The following is a 24,923-nucleotide window of genomic DNA, read 5'->3' as shown; positions in this document are numbered from 1 at the left end:
GCTCACAGCATCACCACGGTCAAGGTTAACAGAGTCATATACATATAGGGGTGCTGTGTGTTGGCATCAACTCGACGGCAGTGACAGGGAGACCTTATATGTATGTTTAAACCAGCTGGGCAAATCACCCCAGCACCAAACGAGGGACGTGTACGGCTTGTAGCAGATGGTGCGGGGGTGGGGGTGGGGGTCCTGACCATGTCCCTTCAGCCATCACTGCGTCAGTGCTGACAGCTCTGTGTCTCAACCTAAGAGTTGGCCTGTCTGCAGCGGCAGCAAGCCGGAAGTGAACACTTCCTTCCAGCGATGACTGACAGGGCTGGGCAGAAAAACGCCGGGGCTCCCTTGTCCCTTGGGTGGAACGACTTTGGAGCATGCTCCACAGCATCTCCCAGCGTTCCCCAGCGGGTAATGTGCTTCATTAAGAGCCTCTAATTGGCGTCCTCCCTTCTCCTGTCTTCCCTCCCTATTCCCCCTCCAGGTTTTCCTAGGGTCACCTCCCAAATACATTATTTGCACCCGATTCAAATCCAAGTTCAGGCCAGGTACCATCAGCATCGGTGATGCTCAAACCTGGCCCATTGGGCTGATGAGCCCACGTCATCAGAGTTTACACACAACGTGCCCGTGCATCTGTTTAACTGAGCCATGCTGTGCTAGGCACTGGAGAGGTAAGGATAAATAGCTCTAGATGGTCAGCCTAGAGAGGGCGTGGGGAACGTCCAGCCAGCGGGCTGTACAAGGCCTGGGAAATCGTCAACAGCAGCTAACGTCGCACGCTGCACCACAGGGAAGCAGCTCCAGCGCTCACAGTAGGGGTGGTGAGTTCATTCGAGGTTTGACCAGGATGGCCCACCAATGATGCTATAAATTCCCACAGGGCCCTTGGCAGAAAAGGTTCCCCAGTCCTGAGCCAGGATGACTTGTAGCCTAACACCGGACCAGGGAGATTCAAAAAGTGGATGGGGGCAAAAATCCACGATCTTCTCCTTCCATTTTCCCCATGAACTTTCCAAAGCCCCCTGCTGATTCCCCAAAGTGAAGCTGAACTTGAGAGCAATACTGCACATCATGATGTGGAGGAAATCAGCAGGTGTTTAAATGCTTCCCTCCCTCTTCCCGGCCATCGCCTCTCTTCCAGTGGGGAGCTCCAGCAGGAAACCAGCGCGTGTCAGTGAGAATGCCCACCCCCCCCCACCTCCACCATCCCCCCACCCCCCCACCCACCCCCCACCAGCTGGACACGCCCCAGAGAAGTATGATTGAGAGCATTTCAGGCCTAAATTTTGTATTCACTTGTCCTTTTCTGAATTCATTCCCAACAGATTCTAAAGTGATGGCGTCGTGTTTTAATGTTTAGTCTATCTCCCTATCTTTCTAAGGTGCCTGGTGGCATAATTGGTAAGTAAGCTGCTAACCATAACGTCAGCAGTTCAAACCCACCAGCAGCTCGCCAGGCGAGAAATGAGACTTTCTGTTCCCATAAAGAATTACAGCCTCGGAAAGCCACAAGGGCAAATCAGCTCTGTCCGACAGGATCGCTCCGAGTAGGAATTGAGCCAACAGCAGGGAGTGTGTATGCCCATCTTTCCTAAACCCAAACCCAACACTGTTGAGTCCATTCCAACTCAGAACAACCCTCCAGGCCCCGACAGGGCAGGACAGAACTGGTCCACAGCATTTCTAAGACGGTGATCTTGCTGGAAGCAGACCTCCACAGCGTTCTTCCACAGAGTAGCTGGAGGGTTTGAACCAGTGATCTTTCTGTTGGCAGTCAAGCTCTTGACACTCTGCCATCAGGGGCCCTTCGCCTTTCCTACCGTTGCCTCATATGATGCTGGCCACTCGAGCTGGGTAAGCGCCTACTGCTTCACTGCCAGAACTGGATCAACTTGAGCCTTGGTAGCTTGTGTAGACTCCACTCCTGACGGAAACCAGGAGCTGTCCCATCACCTGCGGAACACTCAGAGAATACAGGTACCGAGTCCTCCCAGGCCGGCCTCCCTATTCTCCCCTCCCCCAGGCACTTATCAAAGCCCCATTGTCGAGCAAGGATTGTCAGCAAAGGGCTTTTATACAAAGACTTCTCTATGCCACCTCAGGGCTTTCAGCCTCTTTACTCTTTTACTTTTTATTTACTTGGGGGAGGAACAAGAAGATTGCCATCCGGAAGGGTAACTGGAAACCGCATGTGCAAACCGTGTGGCAACTTAAATTAAATCAACCAGCAAATTGCTATTAAGCACCTAGACCAGTGGTTCTCAACCTTCCTGATGCCACAACCCTTTCATACAGTTCCTCGTGTTGTGGTGAACCCCCAACCACAAAATTATTTTTGTTGCCACTTCATCACTATAACTTTGCTCCTGTTATGAATTGGGCGACCCCTGTGAAAGGGTCGTTTGACCTCCAAGGGGGTCGCGACCCACAGGTTGAGAACCGCTGACCTAGACAGTGCATCAAGTCTGGGCTGGACGCCATGGGCACACCAAGGAACAGAACTCCCGGTTTTTATGGTTCTGACGCTTACAAGCAACGCATGCCTTCCAGAATTCCTCTCAGGGAAGGGCCAGATGATGGGCAAGAGAGCTGGGGTTTTTACACCAGCCTGTGTGATCATGCGGTGTCGATGGGAGCAGGTATCAGGCACCAAAGACCCAGAACGAAAAAGCATGAGGGTGAATGTGGAGTGGAGACCGAAAGCCCATCTGTAGACAATTGGACATCCCCTTACACAAGGGTCACAAGGAAGAGATGAGCCAGTCATGGTGCAGTATAGCATCCATGAAACATACAACTTTCCTCTGGTTTAGTGGTTCTCAACCTGTGGGGTTGTAACCCCTTTGGGGGTTGAACGACCCATTCACAAGGGTTGCCTGATTCATAACAGTAGCAAAATTACAGTGATGAAGTAGCGATGAAAATAATTTTGTGGTTGGGGGTCACCACCACATGAGGAACTGTAGTAAGGGGTCAGGGCATGAGGAAGGTTGAGAACCACTGCTGTAGTTCTTTAATGCGTCCTCTCCCCGCACACTATCATGATCCCACATTATACCTTATAAATCTGGCTAGACCAGAGCATGTACATGGGTACAGGTAAGAGCTGAAGACAGGGGGAATCCAGGATAGATAACCCCCTCAGGACCAATAATGAGAGTAGCAGTAACAGGAGGGTAGGGGGAAGGTGGAGGAAGAAAGGGGAACTGATCACAGTGATCTACATATAACCCCCTCCCTGGGGGACGGACAACAGAAAAGTGGGTGAAGGGAGACATCAGTCAATGTAAGATATGAAAAAACAATACTTTTAAAATTATCAACTGTTTATGTGGGTAGGAGGGAGGGGGAGGGGCAAAAATGAGGAGCTGATACTAAGGACTCAAGCAGAAAGAAAATGTTTTGAAAATGATGATGGCAACAAATGTACAAATGTGCTTGACAAATTGGATGGATGGATGGATGGATTGTGATAAGAGTTGTACGAGCCCCCAATAAAGTGATTTTTAAATGAGAGAGAGAGAGAGTTAGTTGGGGCTTCAAGGGGAAAGGAAAATCAGAAACTGGAACACTGATGGAATGACGGCGATCTAGATGCTATTTATAAATGGGCGCTCGGCTACTAACCAAAAGGCTGGCTTTTGGAATCCACCCAGAAGTGGCTCAGAAGAAAGGTCTGGTGACCGACTGAATGATCCACACTGCTCTACTGGACAGCGAGCACATGAGCCGTCGCGAGTCAGGATCAACCACAACTGGCTTTGGGGGGGATTGTATGGACCCAGCGCTGAGCAACGCTAGAGAAATTGGCTTGAATGAGCTCTGACCCCAGGGAGTGCTGGGTCTACAGGGAGGGGGGGGAAGAGTGGGAAGCCTGGACATCGGCAGAAAGCCAGTTGGGTCCCATCCTCCCAGTGAATGCCTTCCCACCCCTTCTATGGAAAGGCCTCTCCAGGTATGGAAATCAGGCCTTCCAATGTACTCATTTGCATAGCCCTGGTGGGGAAGTGGTTAGAGCACGTGACTGGTAACCAAAAAAGGTCACAGTTCAAACCTGCCAGAGGTCCCCTGCAGGAGAAAGACCTGCTGTCAGACTGAGCGCCTTGGAAACCTGACGGGGTCTTGTCACTCTGCCCCTGGGGGTCTTTCTGAGTCAGAACTGACTCGGAGAGCTGTTCCTAGGTGCCCTCTAGTCCGCTCCGCCTCACAGGGACCTATGTCCAACCGGACAGACCACTGCCTGCTCCTGAGCCATGCTCAGAAGTCCTCCCCATGTTTGAGCCCATTGTTGCAGCCCGTGTCAGCCCATCTCTCTGAGTCTTCCTCTTGACCCTCTACTTGACCAAGCACAATGCCCTTCTCCCGGGCTTGCTTCCTCTTACTAACGCGACAAAGTCTCCCTTCGAAGGACCCTCTGGCTGCTCTGGCTGTCCTTCCGCCAACACACGTGTTCACTCTTCTCCAAGTCCACGCTCTGTTTAACATTCTTCATCAAGACCGTAACTCAAAGGCATGACTACTCCCTCAGCATTCCTTATTCACGGTCCAGCTCCTGCGTGCCTAGGAGGTCACTGATAACACTGACGTCGTCAACGTGAGACCTTGCTTTTGAACGTTTGAAAGAGGATCCTCAGCGGGCAACTCACAGGAGGTTTGGGGCTTGGGTCCTCTCCCTCCATGGCACTGTCACGAGGTGGCAGTGTGATTTCACAGCCAGCTCTCCCACTAGAATGTACATACTTGAAGGCGGGGCCATGTCCCTTGTTCACCGGCGACTCCTCACCTGGGACACTGATGGAGACAGACGAAGGCTCCAGGAAGTGTGTGTGGGATGAGCGAGTAGAGGAGTGAACCCCCACACGCATGAAGGTAGAAACTAGCGAGCCCATGAACGTGGAGCTGTGTGGACTCTGTGAAGAACCTGGGTGCCATTCTGCAGGCCAAGAAACGAGAAGGCTGACTGGGGCGACTGGAACAGCAGAGCCAATGACTGCATGGAGGCATGGCAGGACAGGGCGCTCCTGCCACCCCGTGATGTCCCGCGCACGACACAGGAAAGTGAACATAAGAGTGCTGGCAAACCACTCCCCATGCAATATTCTAGTACTTTCACATTCTGGTACTTTCACATTCGAGACACTGTTGGGTGTCAACTGCATGTCGCCCCGAGAGCGAGGCACTGGAGATGACAAAAAGCTGTAAGACAAGCTTCGAAGTCGGGCTGGGGCGGGCCGTTAAGAGACGCATGTAAACCAGTCGAGCCCAGAGTGAAAGATGTACAGGACTGGGAAAAGCAGGGCTCAAGGCTACGCAGGTCCAGCTGGAGCCGAGCGCTGGTGAGGGCCGGGTGGGGGTGGTGCTGATCATGGGGCGACCTTACAACACAGCGGAGAACAATGCCACTGAGTTCCACCCATAGCCACCCTTCCAGACAGAGCACAACTGCCCACTGGGCTTCCAATGGTAACCTTTACAGGAGCAGATTGCTCATCTCCTCCCTCTTGCTGGTGGATTTCAACCGCTGCGCTTTGGGTTGGCAGCTCAGCGTTAACCTCTGTGCCACCAGGGTAGAGTAATGTTGAAACCGATCTTCCTGGAGAGCTGATATCAAGGAGTTCAAGAAGAAAGAAAACGTTTTGAAAATGATGGTGGCAGCAATTGTACAATTATGCTTGATCTAATTGAATTATGGATTGTTATAGTATCTGTAAGAGCTCCCAGTAAAATGATAAACAACAACAAAATCGATCTTCCAAGTTGATCCTCAGCTAAGAATTTGTATTTCCTGCCCAGAATCAGAAGCTCCCTTTTTGTTTTTTTAATCATTTTATTGGAGGCCCTTACCGATCTTATAACAGTCCATCCATCCATCCATTGTGTGAAGCACATTTATCATCATCCTTTTCAAAACATTTTCTATCTACTTGAGCCCTTGGTATCAGCTCCGGAACCTGCTGTTAACAAATCCCCGAGAGATACTTTCTTTTTTAAGAGAACAAGGGGTTTATTGCACAGAGCAAGGAGGATGGATGCTCAGATCTGACTCCCTGAATAGTTGGGGTTTTACACCTTTACGACTTAGGTAAGAGGGAAGCTATGCCTATACAAAGGATGTTTACAAGCATTTGGTGTTTATGCATTTGCAAGTGGATCAGGATGAGCACAGTGGCGATGTGTCCCATGTCCAGAACAAGGTGTCCTGGGCAGATGGTGGGGTGCATCGTGTCCCCAGTTCTTCAGGACATGGCCAGTCGAACACGCCTGCTTCAAGGGTCAGAACAGAACGGATCCAGTTTAGGCTGGTCCTTACCGCTGCTTTTCCCGTGTTTAGGGCTTCCTGAGTCAGTACTTTCCACCACTTCTCCAACCTGGAACCAACTTGATCGGGAAATGTGTCTTTTTTTCAAAGGAGACACTCAGGGGATTCCTATCGATCCCCAGGTGATTTTTTTTTTCCATAGATGGACTGAATCAGAATCTACATTTTAACAAGATCCGGGGTGATCAGGATGGAATAATCAGGGAGTCATGCTGGCATGAAATGACCGGAAGGCCTGGTTTAAAACACTTCATTCCACAGGCTTCCAAGAAGCACTTCAGGGGAAGTGCACGGCAGTACAGAGCCAGGCCCTTCCTCTGTGATGCTCTGGACAGGACTGGGACAGCCCTGCCTCCAACCCAAGCAGCCCCACTGCCCCTAACCCTTGGTTCTACTGGTGGGTGGCGGTGGATAGCAGACCAACGAGGAGTGAGCCTCAGAAGCTGCCGGGGTAAGGGGGCAGGTAAGCACGCAGCAGTGACTCGGTCACCTGGTGTTTTAGCGGACAAATGGCCCGCCAGCTGGGCCTTGCCTCCAGCTCAGAGGGAGCCCAGCTCGCAGAGAGCGGCTGTGATGAGAGAACGCATGTAAAGAAACCTGACGGCTCCAGATAATGTTACAGAGACGGCAGTTGCCAAGCAGGTTGCTAAGGGGAGCCAGCAAGTTAGCGCGGGTGAAATCAGCCCCCTGCTATATACAAAGCCGGCCTCAGAACTGTGAGGGGAGGACCGGGGGTTCAAAAGAAAAGGGGTCCAACCCATGGGTAACAAGAGGCAGAACAGCCCTCTGGGGTTGACTTGAGAGTTTACGTTTCCTGTGGCAAACAAGACACTACGCCTTGCTCCTTTTCCTTCCTGCCTTCCCCTGACAGAGGAAAGATGAGCCTTTGGGATATCAGAGCAGAACCACAACCTACCAAGCGGATGACCTTGGAAACAGACTGGACAAAGGACGCCCGGACGTGCCTTCGGCCGGCCGGAGTACTCAGAGCCTCAGGGACGTGACCCGTCACGGGGTGAGGCTTTCAACGCCGAAGTTAATAACCGATCCCACAGGACGATCAGGACCCCTGTACCAGTCTCTGACGGTGGCAAGGTTAGGCACAAAAGAACCAAGTGGGAACAGATTTGGAGGCAGCGTAAACCTTCCAAAGGAGATTCGCTGTAGTCTTTGCATAAGCTTCACCTCGCACGAAGGCATTTGCTTCTTAAATGTTAAGGTGTGGGGATGGAGGGTTTAAATCTGTGGAGGCTCACCTACAAAATCCTCAGCGAACAGAGAGCAAAGCGCAAGGTCTGGTAAAAAGGCATAGCACTACCACCTGGTGGCAGCATATCGAAGCTAAAGACGGGGAGGAGGGAGCATGTGTACACACACGCAGGCTTCAGGGCCGGAGACACTGGAGCAGACTCAAAATCTCAGGTCAGAACCCAGCACTGCTCCCCCACCCCTCCATTTCACGCGGGGAAACTTCCCTGCCAGTCTTCCTACAGAGGGACTGTCTGGGATTCCTCCTGAAGAAAGGGGAACCCGTGAAATTCACTGCCAGAGTTGACTCGACCCATACGCAGCCTCTCCACAGGGCAGTGCGCAACTGTCTCTGCGGGTTTCTGGGACTGTAGCTCTGGATGGGAGTCGAAAGCCTCCTCTTTCTCCCACCACCCTTTCCCAAATGCCAGATGAAACGGGCAGCGTGCTCCCAGCATGGTCAGGTGACCTCTGAGCCGGCTGGAGAGGGCTGGTTGGGGCTGGATGGGTGGAGCGCTGGCAGCTGGCCCAGCGCCTGGCCCTAGATACTTGTCTGGTAAGTGAGTGAGTGAACCAGTGAATGAACACAGCCTAACTTCTTACTAAAGCTCGGCAGTTGGAAACCACCAGCCACTGTCCTCTAGGGGATGTTTTGAAAATCTACGAGGCTGTTTGGGTTGTGCCAATGGTACAGGGACACAAGTGGCATTTAGAACTGGGAGGAGGGAAGGGATAGGTCTTCAAAACCATGTACTTTACGCCCCCGACTTAAGAAATACCCTAGGTACGTTTAAAAAAATTGCTTACGTAACATAATTAGACATGTATATCTACACAGCTATGTGTATACATATTTTGTTTCGGATCGGAAGAGTCAAGAGAAGATACGGACAAATATGGCCACCAAACTGTTACTGCTGCTGTATTGGTTGGCAGGGCGGATTCATACGGCGTTTCGTCAACTACGTTATCCATTTCTGTGTGACTGCCAAGTGTTTTGATAAATGGACACGAGGGCTTCAAAACGTTTGTGGGAAAGCAGAATGAAAAGATGGTGGGATTTGTCCCACGAGCATGTGGAAATCCCCTATGACGTCTGCACTTGGAAAAAAAGACTAGGAGCCAATATGCACAAAAGCTGTGAGCTATCGAGGCCATGGGAGAGGGCACATTGGGCACCAGTGTACTTCATATTAACCCAGTAAATTCAGCTTCCCCCAAACAAACAAGCCTTGCTGTCATAGCCTAAGCCTAGAATGTACACTGCTTCACACGGGGACACGGTTGCTATTGTTACCTTGCCTCAAGACACGCTCCATTTTCCAGGAATTCAATCGTGAGGAAAGTGGCGAGGAGGCAATCAACAGTGGCTTGCTCATGAGAAGCATCCAGGCACGGACACCACCACTGCTGGTGGCACCCGAGTCACTGAGGCCTTCGATGTGCTGGTCACGTCTGAGACCGTGGCCCGGGCAGCGATTCTGCTAAGTGTCTGCATCCCTTTGCACGATGTCTTCACGTGTGGGCATGCCTGCGCACTCCCTCCGCCCTGTTTCTCATTCATGCTTCCATTAGGGCAGCGTATTTAGTGGCTTAACACGGTAGAGTATGAGCCTCCCGGTGGGTCTTAAGGAGCTCTTACAAAATGCTTGTCACAAAAGGGGGACGTGGGGACAGGCGGGATTGAAAGCCACCGATGTAGTCTCAGACCACAAGGCGATGATGCCCCCATCCATTCTGGTGTCCAGACCATGGCGTCAGCCCTCACATAAGCAGTGGCAGGCCCGGCAGGGGCTGTCTGGAGGAGGATTCTGCTTGGCACCGCGCGTGACTACAGATGTCTTTGTGTCAAACAGAATCCTCATCCCGCTGAGGTGGGGCGGGGGTAAGCAGGGACTTCCCCCAACCACAAAGAATGAAGCAAGTCGCTTGCTGGCACAAAGACCGGCACAGGGCTGGGCTGAGCTACTTACAGAGGTCTTCCGAGGCGGCGGGGGCAAAGGTGGCCATGGACTCATAGAGGTCCTCATCGCAACCCGGGTTCAGGGAACATTTCATGAGCAGGTCTGTGGAGAGGTGGGCCATGGTCTCGTACACGTCGTCGGCCTCCTCCCCTTGCATCAGTTCCTCCTTGATGTGGCTCTTCAACATGTCCACCGTTTCCTGAAAGAGGAGGCAGGGTCCTCAGGCACACTCAGAATCTGCTTTCTGGGCAGAGCTGGGCCGACAAGCAGAGCCGGTGGCGAGCAGAAGCGAGTCAGCGGGGCAGGATGGCAATCGTGTGTGCATGCTGGTAGTTCCCAGAGACCGGAACCTCCCCGAGGCTGCTTCTGTTTCAGGATTGTGTTTGTTTGGAATATGTGTGTGTGTGTGTAGATGTGTGTATAGATGTGTGTATGTATATGTGTGTATATATATGGTGCGTGTATGTATATAGGTGTATGTATACATGGTGCGTGTGTATATAGATGTGTGTATCTATGTACCAATGCATCGAACAAGGGAGACTGCAGAAGAACTGATGTATTTGAAGTGTGGAGCTGGAGAAGAATATGGAAAGGACTATGCACTGCTAAAAAGACAAACCAATCTGTCCTGGAGGAAGGCAGGCCAGCGTGCTGCTCAGAGACAAGGATGGCCAGACTTTGTCTTACACACTTTGGACACTTGTCAGGAGAGACCAGTGCCTGCAGAAGGGCATTCTGCTTGCAGAGTGGAAGGGCGGAGGGAAAAGAGCAAGGCCCTCAATGAGATGGACTGGCACAGTGGCTGCATCCATGGGCTCATAGGAGCACTTGTGAGGACGGTGCCGGACCGGGCAGTGTTTTGTGCTGTTGTGAGAGGGTCGCTGTGATCGGGCCGACTCCGTGGCAGCTAACAACCACATATGTAACAAGACTCTTGCCATTTCCATGCTTTTTACAGGCACAGCTCGGGGACATGAGTTACGTTCGCGATGCACTGCAACCGTCAAGGCGCTTCGGGTGATGGTGGTAGAACACTCTGGAAATGGACAGTGGTAAGAGTTGCTTACGCTCTTAGTTTTAATCTCCTTATGACTGACCTTGCTGATTAAGTTTCTTATGCACAGACTTACACACTCAAGAGACATTCATTAGAAGGTCAGTGACCCCAGGTGGGAATCGTACCATTCTCTCAAGCGCGTCCTATGTGCCTGGGGTCACCGTGAGTCAGAAGGGACCTGATTCACAGTGGGTTTGATTTTTTTGGTGTGATCACACTCCAGTGCAGCGGTTCTCAACCTGTGGGTCAAAAGCCCTTTGGGAGCCGAACGATCCTTTCACAGGGGTTGCCCAATTCATAACAGTAGCAAAATTACAGTTAGGAAGAAGCAACAAAAATAATGTTATGAACGGGGGTCGCCAACATGAGAAGCTGTATTAAAGGGTTGCGGCTGTATTAAAAGGTTGAGAACCACTGCCCTGCTGGTTTCTCAACGAGGAAATGGCACCAGAGAATGTGACGCGTATTGATGGGTCACAGCAGAATTCAAACGGGCTCAACGGGGCTGCAGTCCAGTGGCCTTGCACGTGTGGGTGCACAGAGGCTCCCCAGGAACTCAGTACGCTCGTCTTGCGTTCCCACCAGCGGGCTTCTCCAGTGTTCCTCCGCGTTCCTTCCTCCCGTCACTTGATGCCTGTTTTGGAATGGTGTGCCCTGAAGTCAAGATTGCCCCCTGTCCTAGTGCCTCCGGGCGTTGGAATTGAGAGGACTGGCTTCTCCGAAACAGCTATACAACCTTTCCCGGTAAGAAACTGATATTTCACAATCCTTATTTCAGCATGAACCCACAATTTTTTTCCTGTCCACCTCGCCCTCAAAGAGCTGGCCTGCTAACGACACTCTGAGTCGGTTTCCTGGAGGGGACCGGGGGCAGCGAGGAAGGACTGAGCCTCGGGGCCTAGGAGCTATTGGGTTTTCAGTCGTGCAGAGAAGAAACAGGACAGCTCTTTGATGTGCCACCTGTCGGGGCAATCTCTTGGCACCAAGGCTGAACATGCAAGGGCTGAAGGTGACGACTGTCCCAGGCCAAGGACAGCATGAGAACAGTGGGCCAGATGGACTCCAGGGAAACCTGAAAACACATCTCTATTCTTCCCTGTTACATACAGCAAGATAAACACGCCCTGGCTTTCGCAACTGGGTTCAAATCTCAACCGACTCCGCCCTGACTCGTGTCGTTACACTCCTAAGTGAGTTTCCCTGTGTGTGATGGGGTAACGGCAGTGCCAACGTCAAAGGTCTGTGAGGAGGAACACGTGAAATCATGCATGTGCCAAGCAAATCAACTCTAAGAGTAGGAGTTATTGCGATGGGCGCAATATACCCTCCATACAAAAGGCTGGCATGGGAACGAAATGTTGTGTCCTACACGTGTGCGAGTCCACAGCACAGCCAAGTAAATATTCCCGACTGTCAGCGCTGTGGAACCCCTTTTCTGCCAGTGGTGTGCCATGCAGGGACTCCCGCTATTCTATTCGTTCAAAACACAACAACCTTCCCCGGCTCTGGGAAGGTACCCACGAGAAAGTGTGGTGAGGAGACACTGACTTGGGGATTTTCAAATACAGAGCAGAGAACTAAGTTCCTGGGGGAAGTGTCAGGCTCACCTGTTTGGAAAGCACAAGACTGGGAGGCGCTCACTGCTCTTTTGGGGGTCCCACAGACCTGTGGTAGAGGCAGAGCCATTCTTACACGCCCTCTGTGTACTGTGCAGACAGTAAGTCGGGCGAGGGGGGTGTTGCAGCTAGGAAACGCTGCTACCGCTAAGACAGTGGTGCTAGTACTGGGCATGGAGTGAGAGCTGGCTCAGAGAGGGATACATTAGGTAGGGGCCATGGGTAAGGTGACCAGACGTCCCGCTCTTGGTGGGACAGTCCCAATTTTTAACAATTTTTCCCGCGTCCCGCGGCATTTTAAAAGTCCCAATTTTTGGAAAGAATGCATGACAAGCTAGGGTATACATAGGTTTTGGGCTGCTATGTGGCTATTTAGCCAGGATATGAGTTTTATCAATGGTGACCCGCTTTCCCAATGTTCAAATCTGGTCACCTTCACCACGGAGGACCTAGGGCCCAAACTGGATGTGCAAACATGCTGAGGCTATCCAAGGTCAGACCCAGCAGAGGGGCTGAAAGAGGCTGAGCCGCACAGCCAGCCTCCTCGATGCCTCAGATACTGAGCATGACCGTATCGTGCGTTTTGGAAGGAATCAATCCTAACACAGCCCAACGGTGGTCGAGATAACTGGAGCACCTAGCCCCGGGATCCTGAAGGTGGATGGAAAAGGGATGATGAAATCGGCGTGGACCTTTAGCAGAATCACTCTAGCAATGTCTCTGTAATTCAGTGGTTCTCCACCTTCCTCACGCCGCGACCCTTTCATACAGTTCCTCATGTTGTGGTGACCCCCCCCCAACCATAAAATTATTTTCGTTGCTACTTCATCACTGCCATTTTGCTACTGCTATGAATCAGGACGATCCCTGTGAAAGAGTCCTTCGACCCCCAAAGGGGTCATGACCCACAGGTTGAGAACTGCTACTGTAAATGCTTTCAGAGTGACCCTCAGTGCTCTGTCCAATGATTAGGTTTTACCGTCAAGCCGACTCTATGAGTAAAACCATCAGGACCTTCCTTCTGCACGTTAGGACACAGAGTGAGAAGATCGGTGACTTTCCCAAAGTCATGTAACTAACAAGTGTTGGTGCAGAGAGATTTAAACCCAGGTCTATCTGGCTCCTTTGTTAACCTCGCGTGTACAGTTGACAGCCACAAGAGGCACCTGAGGACAGCCTGGACATGAAATCCGGCCACATCCTAGGTGAAAAGGTAGCCCTAGGGACTCCCTGCACACTCCCCAGCCGGGGCCATTCCCACCTGGACCTTACCACATACTCGTCGATGAACTGCCGCAGGTCCCTGAAGCCATGCTTCTCAGCGATGGTGTTGGGGTAGTGCCCGTGCTTGTTGGCCACACTGTATGCCTGGAGGGCTCCCGGGCAGGTGAGCAACAAGGCGGTGAGGTTCTTCAAGCCATACTTGGCAGCAAAATGCAACAAGGTGGGCAGCTCCTCATCCCTCTGATCTGAAAACCATGTCAAGGGAAATGAAAGGGATGGTCAGCACGCTCACTCATTCTTGTTCGCAGAGACCAAGCTGTCAAGCCCAGCAGGGCACCGAGTCGACAATCAATCGCTGCTTGTTGGTTGGCTGACCAACCATTAGACGATTCCTTGGAGGCACCCCTGAAGATCATGTCCTCGGATGGCAAAGGAGATGGTATTTGAAATAACTAGCAGATCTAATCAATGGCATCCTACCTTCTTCCTCCAAAAGGATCCAGGAATCCTGAGAATATATTATTAATAGAAAACGTGCTGACGTTCTAAGCTCTTACATGAAAACCACCATGTCCGACAAGAGTCATGTTCTGACCTTCTCTGCAGGCTTCAGAGCAGGCTTGTTCCGTACTTATAAAAAGAAACAAGTTCATCTCTTAGCTCCTCTCTCCAATGTCAAAAAGATGTGCTAAAGGATCCTGGGTAGGTTAATCCTTCTGAAGCCTTTAGCTTTGAACGAAAAAATATTTACAGACAATCTCAAAGACACCTGGGAGGGTCAAACAAGGCAGTGTCACTGAAGTCCTTTGCTGGGAGAGGTGTTGAATGCTGTGGGAAACAAAGAACTGCTGAGAATCATGGGATACGGATACCTAGTGCTGGCCAGGTAAACTTGACCAAGAAGATAGACCTGTGCTATAGAGGTGGTGGAAGAACCTCCCCACGAACCCCACAAAAGTTTATTTCTAAGCTCAATAATGATACAGATAGATAAATAGATGGATGGATGGATGGATGGATAGACAGACAGACAGACAGACAGACAGACAGACAGATAGATAGATAGATAGATACAGATAGATTTGTTTGTTTGACAAGCCCAATATGGTCCCCAGAACAAAGAATCTAGGGCAGTGGTTCTCAACCTTCCTCATGCCGCAACCCTTTCAGACAGCTCCTCATATTGTGGTGACCCCCAACCATAAAATCATTTTCATTGCTACTTCATCACTGTCAACTTGCTACTGTTATGAACCGGGCGATCCCTGCGAAAGGGTTGTTCGATCCCCAAAGGGGGGCGCGACCCACAGGTTGAGAACCGCTGATCTAAAGGTGTCCCCTGGGCCTTTGGATGTTAGGCTATGACATGCTTCCTCCTGAGCCCCAAGCTTAAGAATAGAGGATATTATTATCTTCTGGAAATGATGCGAGGGCATTCCACAGCAGGAAAATGGGAAGCAGGGACAAGAGTCCCCAGAGAAGGTTAGAAGGGAAGGAAGCTTCTTTGTCGTGTTTCTCTTAGGTTATGAAAGAAGGCACTGAGGCAGCAGGTCACCAGAGCCTTGGGAAGCATCCGTGCAGTGCAGACACAGCGTGAAGGGCATCATCCACGGAAGCCCCATAACAGGCATCTTGTCCAGAGCACCAGGCCTCTCCCCGTTCCCAGCATGCCCTGTGTCCACAAGAGGAAGCATCTGTTCAGAGCCCACAGTGAGGCAGACACTCGCCGGCCTAGCCTCCGTCCTCCAGTGCTCACAGCCAACAAAGCAGACTGACAAAGCTGGGGACTGGGGACACCAAAGGTGCTGGGGATAAAACCTGCCAGAGAAAGCCTCCCTGAGAAAGCACGGCCTAAGCTGAGACGTGAGCAGGGACGGGGAGGAAGATACTGCACTTGCACGAGTTGAGCAGCAAGAGACAGGACAGCATCTCCCTGAGGCATACTTTCCACGGAGATAGAACAGACAAGAGAGGGACTAGGGAGTGTGAGGCCCCCTGGGCAGGGCTTTTCAACAAGGTGGACTTTGACTAGAGGGCAAGTGGGAACCAAGAGGCTTTCAGGCAAAGAGGTCAAGTATTGAGATTTGCATCTAAGCATCTCTGGCTACAGGAGACCAGCAGAAACTATGTGTGTGGGACAAGGACGAAATGCTGCAGCCAGCAGGCAGCCACCAGCTCCCTGCCGGTTTCCTGAGGGCTGGCTGTCAGCTCACTTGTCATCGCGTCCTCTTCTTCCAATTGGCTGATTCCAAAGAGGTGCAGCCCGCTTGCTGGGATGTTGTTCTTCAGGGACTCGGTGAGCAGTTTATCGAGGGTCTCCGTGTTGTAGGGCACAATTTTGAAGGCCTGAATGAAAAAGCCAAGATGGTTGGCTGGGAAGTCCAGAGAGCTGCCCTCCGTCACATTGGAGGGAGACACTCCCTTCCGCAAGCAGCAGCTACGCGCCCAGAAATCTCCGGTTTCCGTCCCTGCCCTTACCTGGCACATGAACTCCACAGGGTTTGCGGCATTGGACAATAAATTCCCAATTTCTTCCATGTCAGTATAATAGCTGATGGTGGCTTCACACACCATGAGGTCCCTGGAATATACCGCCAGAGAAACATCCCCCGACGAAAAGTCTGAGCGGAAGAAGGAAAAAAACACCACAGAAATGAGGTACACAGTGTACTACTGTACTTTAGTGCCTCCTTGCTACCCAGGAAGGTCGGTTCCGTGGGGCCAGAAGGTGGGAGGGATCCCAGACGGTGGCAGTGGTGTTTCGGCCTCGGTGGGCCAGTGGAACGGATCCACTCGCTCTGCTGCTCTCCTCACTACGTGCTCAGCCTGGGGCAGGATTCAACACCGCCACAGGAAGGGGTTTTGAGGGGGAAAGAAAAGAAATTAAAAATACACCAACCACAAAGATTCAATTCACAAAAGAGGAAATGCAGCAAGTTGAGAACATGGGGGGTGGGGGGGAACATTCAACTTCACTAGTAATCAAAGAAGTGCAAATTAGAACAATGAACTACTTTTTTTTAAATTGTCAAATTAGCAAAAAATAAAATTAAATACTTAACATCATCACCCTGAGCACTGGTGACGACAGAGGAAAGACGCTCGATGAGAGTGTTGTTTCAGGAAGCCACTGAGCTCTATTTTCCAAGAACCTCACCAACGATCCCCTTTCAAGGTTTCCGTCCCACGGAGAGAAGGCCAAACGCAAAAGGAAACCAAACATTCCCACCCCACCCCCCACTATCATGACCCCAGCAACACCTTACAAATCTGATTAGACCAGAGCATGTGCACTGGTACAGATAAGAGCTGGAAACAGGGGATCCAGGACAGATAAACCTTCAGGAACAATAATAGGAGTAGCAATACCAGGAGAGTAGGGGGAAGGTGTGGGGAGAAAGGGGGACTAGATCACAATGATTGGCATATAACCGTCACCCCACCACCACCACTGCCAAAGGGGACAGTCACATGGGTGAAGGAAGACAGGGTCAGTCCAAGATATGAAAATAATAATAATTTATAAATTATCAAGGGTTCATGACGGAGGGAGGGGAAGTGGGTGGGGAAGGGAGGAAAAAAATGAGGAGCTGCTACCAAGGGCTCAAGTAGGAAGAAAATGTTTTGTAAAGGATGATGGCAACATATGTACAAATGTGCTCGACACAATGGATGTATGGGTTGTTAGGAGAGCTATAAGTGCCCCCAATAAAATGATTTAAAGAAACAAATAGAAAATCAAACTTCATGCAGAGAGAGATGCTCATTATTACCATCATCAGAGTGATAAGAAAACCAGAAATTACACACAGACACACGGAAGAAATGAAAAATGGCAAAAGGCTACTTCTATGCACCGGAGGCGTGAGAGAGTCTAAGGTACAGGGGGCACCATTAGGGACGGGTTCAGTCCTTATGGCACGCCCACACAATGGATTCCCTTACAACCACAAAGCATCACCTCGTAAAAGAAAAGAGTCTGGTGAATTCGTGGACTGGGAATTGGGCTGCGAAGCTGCGAGGTCAGCACTTTAAGTCCGCAGCCACTTCTGGAGAGAAAGATGGAGGTGCTCCGCCCCTGGAAAGACTGACATTCTCAGAAACCCGAAGGAGCGACGGCACCCCGCCCTACAAGGTCCCCATGAGTCAGAACGGACTTGAAGGCAGTGAGCTGGAAAAGAATCTTTACGAAGGGGAAAATTCTCACCGCGTACCCCAGGTAACAAGAGGTCAACCAGCAAGTCTGAAGCTGTCCACAGATATGGAAACAGACAGGAAACCGTTGATTTCCTTTGCAGGGAGGGCGGGTGAGGAATTTTCTATTCACTGGTTACTTTCTGCTTACTGTGTCATTCAAATTTTCTGCATTGAGCTTACGTTCATTCTGAAATTTTAAAAATATGGCATGGCCCAGAAAGTTGTAAGTCCTTATGATGACGTGAATGCTGACGTGGTAGGGAAGGAATCCGCAGCGCCTGACTATACACAGAAAAAGAGAGCACCACGGAGCGTCCGACATGACCGAGGCAGGTAGGCGCCTGTGAAGTGACTCGTCCGCCACCGCTCTCGTTTCAAAAGGGTTTTAGTCTATTGACTTTATCATCGGAAACACGGTCATCTGCCAAGTGCCTGATCATCATCCATAAACGTTTCTGCAACTTCCCTTTCATTTCCATAGACTGTGAGCGCCATGCCCCGGGGCAGGTGTCCCTGTGTTCTCAGCGGCTCGGGGAAGACGGGAAAGGAAAAAGCAAGCGAGAGCGAGCAGCGTTCTCAACACCAAGCCTGATTTCCAGAGATCAACAGAGCTACTCACTGGGCGCTTTGACCGAAAGGGTGTACTCATTCTCCAGCTTGGCTTCCACCCAGATCGACGGAGAATCCTCGCGAGAAAATTCTGCTTCCGCCGTCACTCTCTCGTCCAGCTTACATCTCACGATTATGTAGACCGTGGTTGCTGCCTGCAACGGGAGACCAGTCACTGTCCCCTCCGCTCCTACGAGGGGGCTGGGCCTGGGGCCCTAGACCCACGTGTGGGTTCCACAGTGCAGGGGTGGGAAGAGAACAACAGTCTTCTACCCTCCCCAGTGAGACACAGTCCACTCCTCCCCTCACCCACTCCCAGTCTCGAGAGGAAACATTCAAAACCCTCTCGACACCTGAACGGAGTCTTCTTTAAGCTGCTGAATCTACTAAGAAGAAAACACGAAGGCTTGTATTTTGCACGGTTCTGTATTACGTTTTTATAGCAATTCTATAAATACTATAGGTATTTTAGAAAGGCATTGTTCCATGGCAGAATTGGGGGAGGGGGTGTTGGGTTGGGAAGCTCTTTACTACTGCTAAGAGCACTATTCTAGACTAACTAGCCTTGCTCCTCAAAATGTAATCTAGGCAGCACTGGCTTGCCACGGAGCGTGTTAGAAATGCAGAAGGTTAGGCCCCGTCCAGGCCTGCTGAGAACAAGCTCAGGTCCCAGGTCTGCCCCTGAACAAGGTCCCCCAGGTTATCTTTACAGTCCAGTCCATTGGGGTTTGGAAGCAAGTGTACAGAGCAAATCCGTTTCCCATCCGACCATTTACACGACTTTGCCTCATGACACTGGTGGCAATCCGCTCCAATGTAACAATGCTCGCCCCACTTCCTCCCTGTGTCACCCATTTCCATTTGCCCCCTTTCCCTCCCCTGCCTGTCTACAAATTTTGTCTCTGCCCTTTGGTTGTTCTGAGGCGGACGCTCCTCCCAGCGAACTCTGAGCGCACCCTGGGAGTGCGGGAGAGGTCGGAGACCTCTGGGCCAGCCCTTAGTTCTTCTCGGCTGAACACAAAGAAGGTCCTGGGGAATTCCTTTTCCCCAGGACTTGGAGACACCGAGCAACGGGACTGCTTCCCCTTGCTTCGGGATTCTCTTGCCAAGTCTGCCAAATGGAATGGTTTTGCTTTCTTGTGCTGACTCAGCTCCAAACGGGTCTTCTCCATTCTGCACGGCCGCACCTTCCTCCCTGGAGCAGCTGGGGCTTCAAAGCGCTCCCCTTTGGTTATCAGGCAAGTGCTGAATCACAGCACCGCCAGGGCCCCTGGTAACGAGGGACAGAACCCGCCTTGCACTGCCATCTTGTTGACTGTATGTAACTCACTAGCAACCCCACATAGGGTTTCTGAGACTGGAAATCTGCACAGAAGCAAACAGCCACCTCAACTTTCTTCCAAGGAGTGGCAGGTAGGTTTGAACTAGTGGTCCTGCAGTTAGTGGCCCAATGCCTGATTCACAGTTCCACTGGGACTCCTAAAACAGGAAAAAGGAGCGCTTTCTGGCCCTCGCTGATCTCTGGATAGTCATCCTAAGATTCTGCCCTAATGTCCTCACAGTCGTCCTGCGTGACAGGCACAGGAGGAGGAGATGGCCAGCGGGGATTTGACACCAGGTGGATGGGGTCTGGTGAGGCTGAGAATGGGCGGGTCTGGGGTGTCATCACTCCGGATGTAGGTCAAGCCGGGACCTGCCTGCTGCTTCTCCAGGAATCTTAGGAGGCCAGACAGAAGGAGTGGCTCTCCTCTCCTGGCAGTCTGGACCGGGTACTAGAGCTTCAGTTCTAAGACACTTGGTTTGTGGAAGGCTGCGCGGTTCGGAGTGGGAGTCCTAATCCATGTCACGTCGAGCCATAAATCCAGCCTCTGAGTGATTTCTGACCATTAACCAGCGATGTGGCAGCTTTTGCCTTAGGCAGAGAGTGTGCATTATTACAGTAGATGACAGCCCGGGGAAGGGCAGCCTGACTCTCAGGTTTGCTGGGGAAATCGGGAACCAACCTAGGGGCTAGGCCTCAGGGCCACAGGGTCATGAGGCATGACCCAACCACCATGTAGACAGATGGATGAAGGCCCGGAACCAATCCTGCAAGCCTTGCTAACCGGCTTGTTTATAGATTCCAATCACGGCCCTGTGCCACTTCTGTCCCTCCACCTTCAACAGCGGCAAGCTGCCACCAAGCCTGCTTTTGTAGTGAGTCCCTTCATTTCCCAGAGTCCATAATTTTAAAAAATACTCTTTAGCCCAAACCAATCCAGTCTATGCATCAAACCCAGCCCAAAGCATTAATTTGTAAACCCAATGTAGGAAGGCCTTGTCCGCACCCCGTGGCTTCAAGCTGAAGGAAACTGCTCCCAATGACAGGGAGGGAGGCCAGCACTTCCAGGGTCCACCGCTCCACTCCCTGCTCGGATTTAAGTTTGCCACGCGCAGTGGGAAGTCGATGTTTGCTCTGAGCTGGCATAAGCACCACGCCGTTCTCCTCAGGAGAGGTAGGACAATGGAAAAAACTAGAAATACTCCGGTGGGAGTGAAGGGACAGTGGTGGCATCAGCTGATCCATCACATTCAAGTTACCTGTTAGACCACAGCCCTCCCCTGAAAGTTTTAGTAGTACGAGGCCTATGCCTCTATCTGATCCCTGTAACAGGTAATAATGGCCATCAAGTCTCCCCCATCAGGCTGCAGGGCACTCAGCGATGGCTGGCTCATGGGAAGCCATCGCTTAGGGTCCCAGCATCTCCTTCCTTACCGAGCTAGGAAAGTGGGGATGGCCATCAGGAACCCAGCGTGGAAAGGCTAGCAGGAACAGACCCAGGCCTCCAACTCCAGAGTTGGTACAAGTGTCTAGTCATGCTTTGGACCCACTGGTTTCCCACCCAGATATTCTATATTCTTTGCTCCATGAAGGTAGGTGGGGGGGCCTCTCAGCTTACTGATAGCAACCCTCCTGCTCTCATCTCTCTCTGACTGGAAGGCGTTAAACATGTCCAAGGTCCAGGTAATGGGGTTCCAGGGCAAGTAGAACACAGGAGAGGCCTCAAGGGAAGGCTGCGTGCAACATGAAAATCCCACTCCCTGTGCTTACAAACTGCATCCATTCAAAAGCATCCTGCTCTGATGGCTACTTGCCAGGGCCCCAGGACGCCTACCCCACAGCGGATGCGGTCTGGCTGCACCACCATCAGGTTCCCAGACGGCTTCTCCGGCGGCAGGTTCTGCTGCTTCGGGCAGGGAAGGACCTTGTCGTCCTCGGTCTCGGTGTCGGTGACTGAGTCACAGCCGGAATCTGGGAAAGAAAGGGCGCTCCGATTGACGACAGAAGAGAAAAGAACGGGCACGCGTGTTTCATCCCAGAAAAGGCCCACACATCGCCAGACATTTGTTTGTATATTTGTTTGTACAGGAAGCGGGTTTGAACGGCAACCAACTGGAAGCGGAAGAGAGGGACTCGGGAATTCATTAATGAGGACCTAATGAGGAAATAGGAGCCCTGGTGTAGTGGTTACAAATTGGGCTGCTAACTGCAAGGTCAGCAGTTTGAAACCACGAGCTGCTCCAAGGGAGAAAGACGGGGCTTTTGATTGCCAGAAAGAGTTGCAGTCGCGGCATGACCAAATAATAATAATTTATAAATTGTCAAGGGTTCTTGAGGGAGGGGGGAACGGGAAGGGAGGGGAAAAAACGAGGAGCTGATACCAAGGGCTCAAGTAGACAGCGAATGTTTTGGGAATGATGATGGCAACAAATGTACAAATGTGCTTGACACAATGGATGGATGGATGGATTATGATAACAGTTGTATGGGCCCCCAATAATATGATTTTTTTTAAAAAGGAGTTCGACAAAAATATCATATCATTGTAAATGAGGGGAAGTGCAGAGTGGAGACCCAAAGCCCATCTGTAGGCAACTGGACACCTACTTATAGAGGGTCTTGGGGAGGAGTCTAGCCAGTCAGGGTGCAGGGTATCAACGATGAAACATACAACTTTCCTCTAGTTCTTAAATGCTTCCTCCCCTCACTATCATGAACCCAATTCTACCTTACAAGTCTGGCTAGACCAGAGGATGGACACTGGTACAGATAGGAACTGGAAACACAGGGAATCCAGGACGGGTGATCCCTTCAGGACCAGTGGCGAGAGTGGCCATACCAGTGGCCATACCGGGAGGGTAGAGGGAGAGTGGGGTAGAAAGGGGGAACTGACTATAGGGATCTACATATAACCTCCTCCCTGCGGGACGGACAACAGAAAAGTGGGTGAAGGGAGACAGCGGACAGTGTAAGATATGACAAAATAATAATAATTTATAAATTATCAAGGGTTCATGAGGGAGAGAGGAGCGGGGAGGGAGGTGGGGACATGAGGAGCTGATATCAAGGGCTCAAATAGAAAGCAAATGCTTTGAGAATGATGATGCCAACAAATGTACAAATGCTTGACACAATGGATGTATGGATGGATTGTGATAAGAATTGTATGAGCCCCCAACAAAATGATTTTTTTTTTTAAAAAAAGGAGTTCTAGTCTTGGAAACTCACAAGGGCAGCTCTCCCCTGTCCCGCAGGGCTGCTGGGTCAGCAGCGAATCACTGGCAGTGTCTGAGGAATCATTTGGGAGGAGATTTGTCCGTCTTCAACAACTTAAAAGATCTGTTCATTTTATTTTTTTTATCTGTTCATTTTAAAGCACAATTTAAACAACCAATAGACCAGACAGCCAGAATTTACAACCTTCATAGAGAACAACAAACTGAAAATGAAATCCAGATGTTTACAGCAGGATTATTCAGAATGCCCAAAAGATGGAAACAAGCACAATGCCTCTGAACTGATGAACAGGTAAGTTAAATGTGTTCTGTCCGTAGAATGGACTATTATTTCGGGGGAAAAGGAGAACTGGAGAGCTGGTACATGCTATAATACAGATGAGTAAAGAGAACATGCTCAGTGGGGAAAAACAGGGTGACGTAGCTATGGTTCCACGCCCATGAAGGGCGAAAGCAGACACATCCGTGCAGCCATCGAGTCGGCTGGCGGCATCTCAGGGCCGGGGCTGAGTTGGGGGCAGTGAGCAGAAGGCAATGACTTAAAGGATGGGGTCTCTCTTTTGAGGTTAAAACACACGGGAGCTTAGAAAAGATCATGGAAAAATGGAATTAAAACAATGGAATTTTCCCCAAAATTTTCTTTAGCCTCCTCATATTCTCAAATTTGTTGTGGCAATGGCTATCTACATTTGTGAATATACAAAGTCTTTGAAATATGTGCTTTGCGTGAGTGAATTATATGACATGAATTATATCTTAATAAAACTGTCACCTAATAAAACCAATAGCAACTCATAAATGGCTAAAACTTGGGAATAAATAGGACAAAGGAGTAATCTCAATCATATATGTACAGATCACGGAGCTTTCTAAGAATGCACACGAAGTCCGTTAAGCAGACATTTCTAAACAGAGTACAAATTAATTTCCCTCCAAAATGGCATGATCATTCCTTCTCACTGATCATCAGAGACAAGTGGACAAAAATAACATCCGCTCCGGCGTGCTGCTGGACAGGAGGGTGGGCGGGCGGGCACTCTCGCTCAACAGTGGATAGAGGACAAGCTGTCAGAATGCTCTGGAAAGCTCCATGGCCACATGGAGAGGAGAAGAAAGCCGTTAAAATCTTCATACATTTTGCCACGGGCTTCTACTTCCAAAACTCTCTCATACCGAGGAAGATGAATGTGTGAAATGCAGACAAAGATAATAAATCTGCATGTCTACTGAATCGCTGTTTACATGAGTAAAGAAACAACCTAAACGTCTGATGCGATTTTTAAAAAGGTCCTTTTCAAAGGCTTTTGAGCAAAAGGGTGGAAAGCTTGTCGTATCAGGTCAAGCTAAAGAAAGCAAGCATAGCATGGTATTGCATGCACGACCTCAGTTAAAGACCTTTCTACTCTGCATATATACTTCCTCTCCTCTCCCTCCTTTGCCCCCTTCCTTGTGCTCTCTTCCCTTCCCTCCGACTCTTGTACGTGTTTGCATATTTTGCACGGCGAGGAAGCAGTCCTGCTGATAATGAGGATGATCATGAGCAGGAAAGCAGCAACCCGATCGATGGGCTCATCGTTTTACCAGCGAGCACGGATGCCACGAGAGAGACAGATCCTAACAGCACAGGCACTGGCACCGTTCCAGCACTAGGGGAAGACACAAACTAGTCCCCCCAGCGAGCCCATTTTTTAGTCACCTCTCAGAGCCACCAGCAGGAAGTCAGGACATTTCCACTGATGCTGATTGTGGCAAAAACGCCCTGTGAGATTCCTCAAGCCACAACAGCCTCGCCCATTGGGAGAATCCAACCACTCCAGCAGCTTCAGAGTGGCCTTGGAAAGAAATGCCAACACAGAAGTAAAGGGGGCTGGCTACAAAGCCCACAGGGAAGAAGCACACCAGCCTGTGTGACCACGAGGTGTCGAAGGGATCAGGGATCAGGCATCAAAGAACAAAAAATCGTATCATTGTAAATGAGGGGGAGGGCGGAGTGGGGACCCAAAGCCCATCTGTAGGCAACTGGACACCCCCTTACAGAAGGGTCTTGGGGAGGAGATGAGCCAGTCAGGGTGCAGGGTAGCAACGATGAAACATACAACTTTCCTCTAGTTCTTAAATGCTTCCTCCCC

The 24,923-nt window shown here is 50.7% G+C and overlaps 1 protein-coding gene across 1 annotated transcript in view; it reads right to left on the bottom strand.

Annotated features, from left to right (window-relative positions):
• PIK3AP1 (phosphoinositide-3-kinase adaptor protein 1) overlaps positions 1–24,923 on the bottom strand; it is a 140,662-nt gene that overhangs the window by 37,205 nt on the left and 78,534 nt on the right. Inside the window, exons 3-8 of the mRNA XM_004701036.3 lie at positions 21,393–21,529; positions 18,248–18,392; positions 15,910–16,052; positions 15,645–15,777; positions 13,480–13,676; positions 9,541–9,730 (exon numbers count right to left, since the gene is read on the bottom strand). Of these exons, the coding sequence (XP_004701093.3) occupies positions 9,541–9,730; positions 13,480–13,676; positions 15,645–15,777; positions 15,910–16,052; positions 18,248–18,392; positions 21,393–21,529 (945 nt within the window). The remainder of the gene's footprint in view (positions 1–9,540; positions 9,731–13,479; positions 13,677–15,644; positions 15,778–15,909; positions 16,053–18,247; positions 18,393–21,392; positions 21,530–24,923) is intronic.

Source organism: Echinops telfairi, unplaced genomic scaffold (genome assembly GCF_000313985.2).
Source record: "Echinops telfairi isolate 266 unplaced genomic scaffold, ASM31398v2 ScPeMD7_70;HRSCAF=299, whole genome shotgun sequence".
NCBI classification, from domain to species: Eukaryota; Metazoa; Chordata; class Mammalia; order Afrosoricida; family Tenrecidae; genus Echinops; species Echinops telfairi.
Note: the sequence above shows the minus strand (reverse complement) of the source record. Positions and strands in the feature narration are given on the sequence as shown.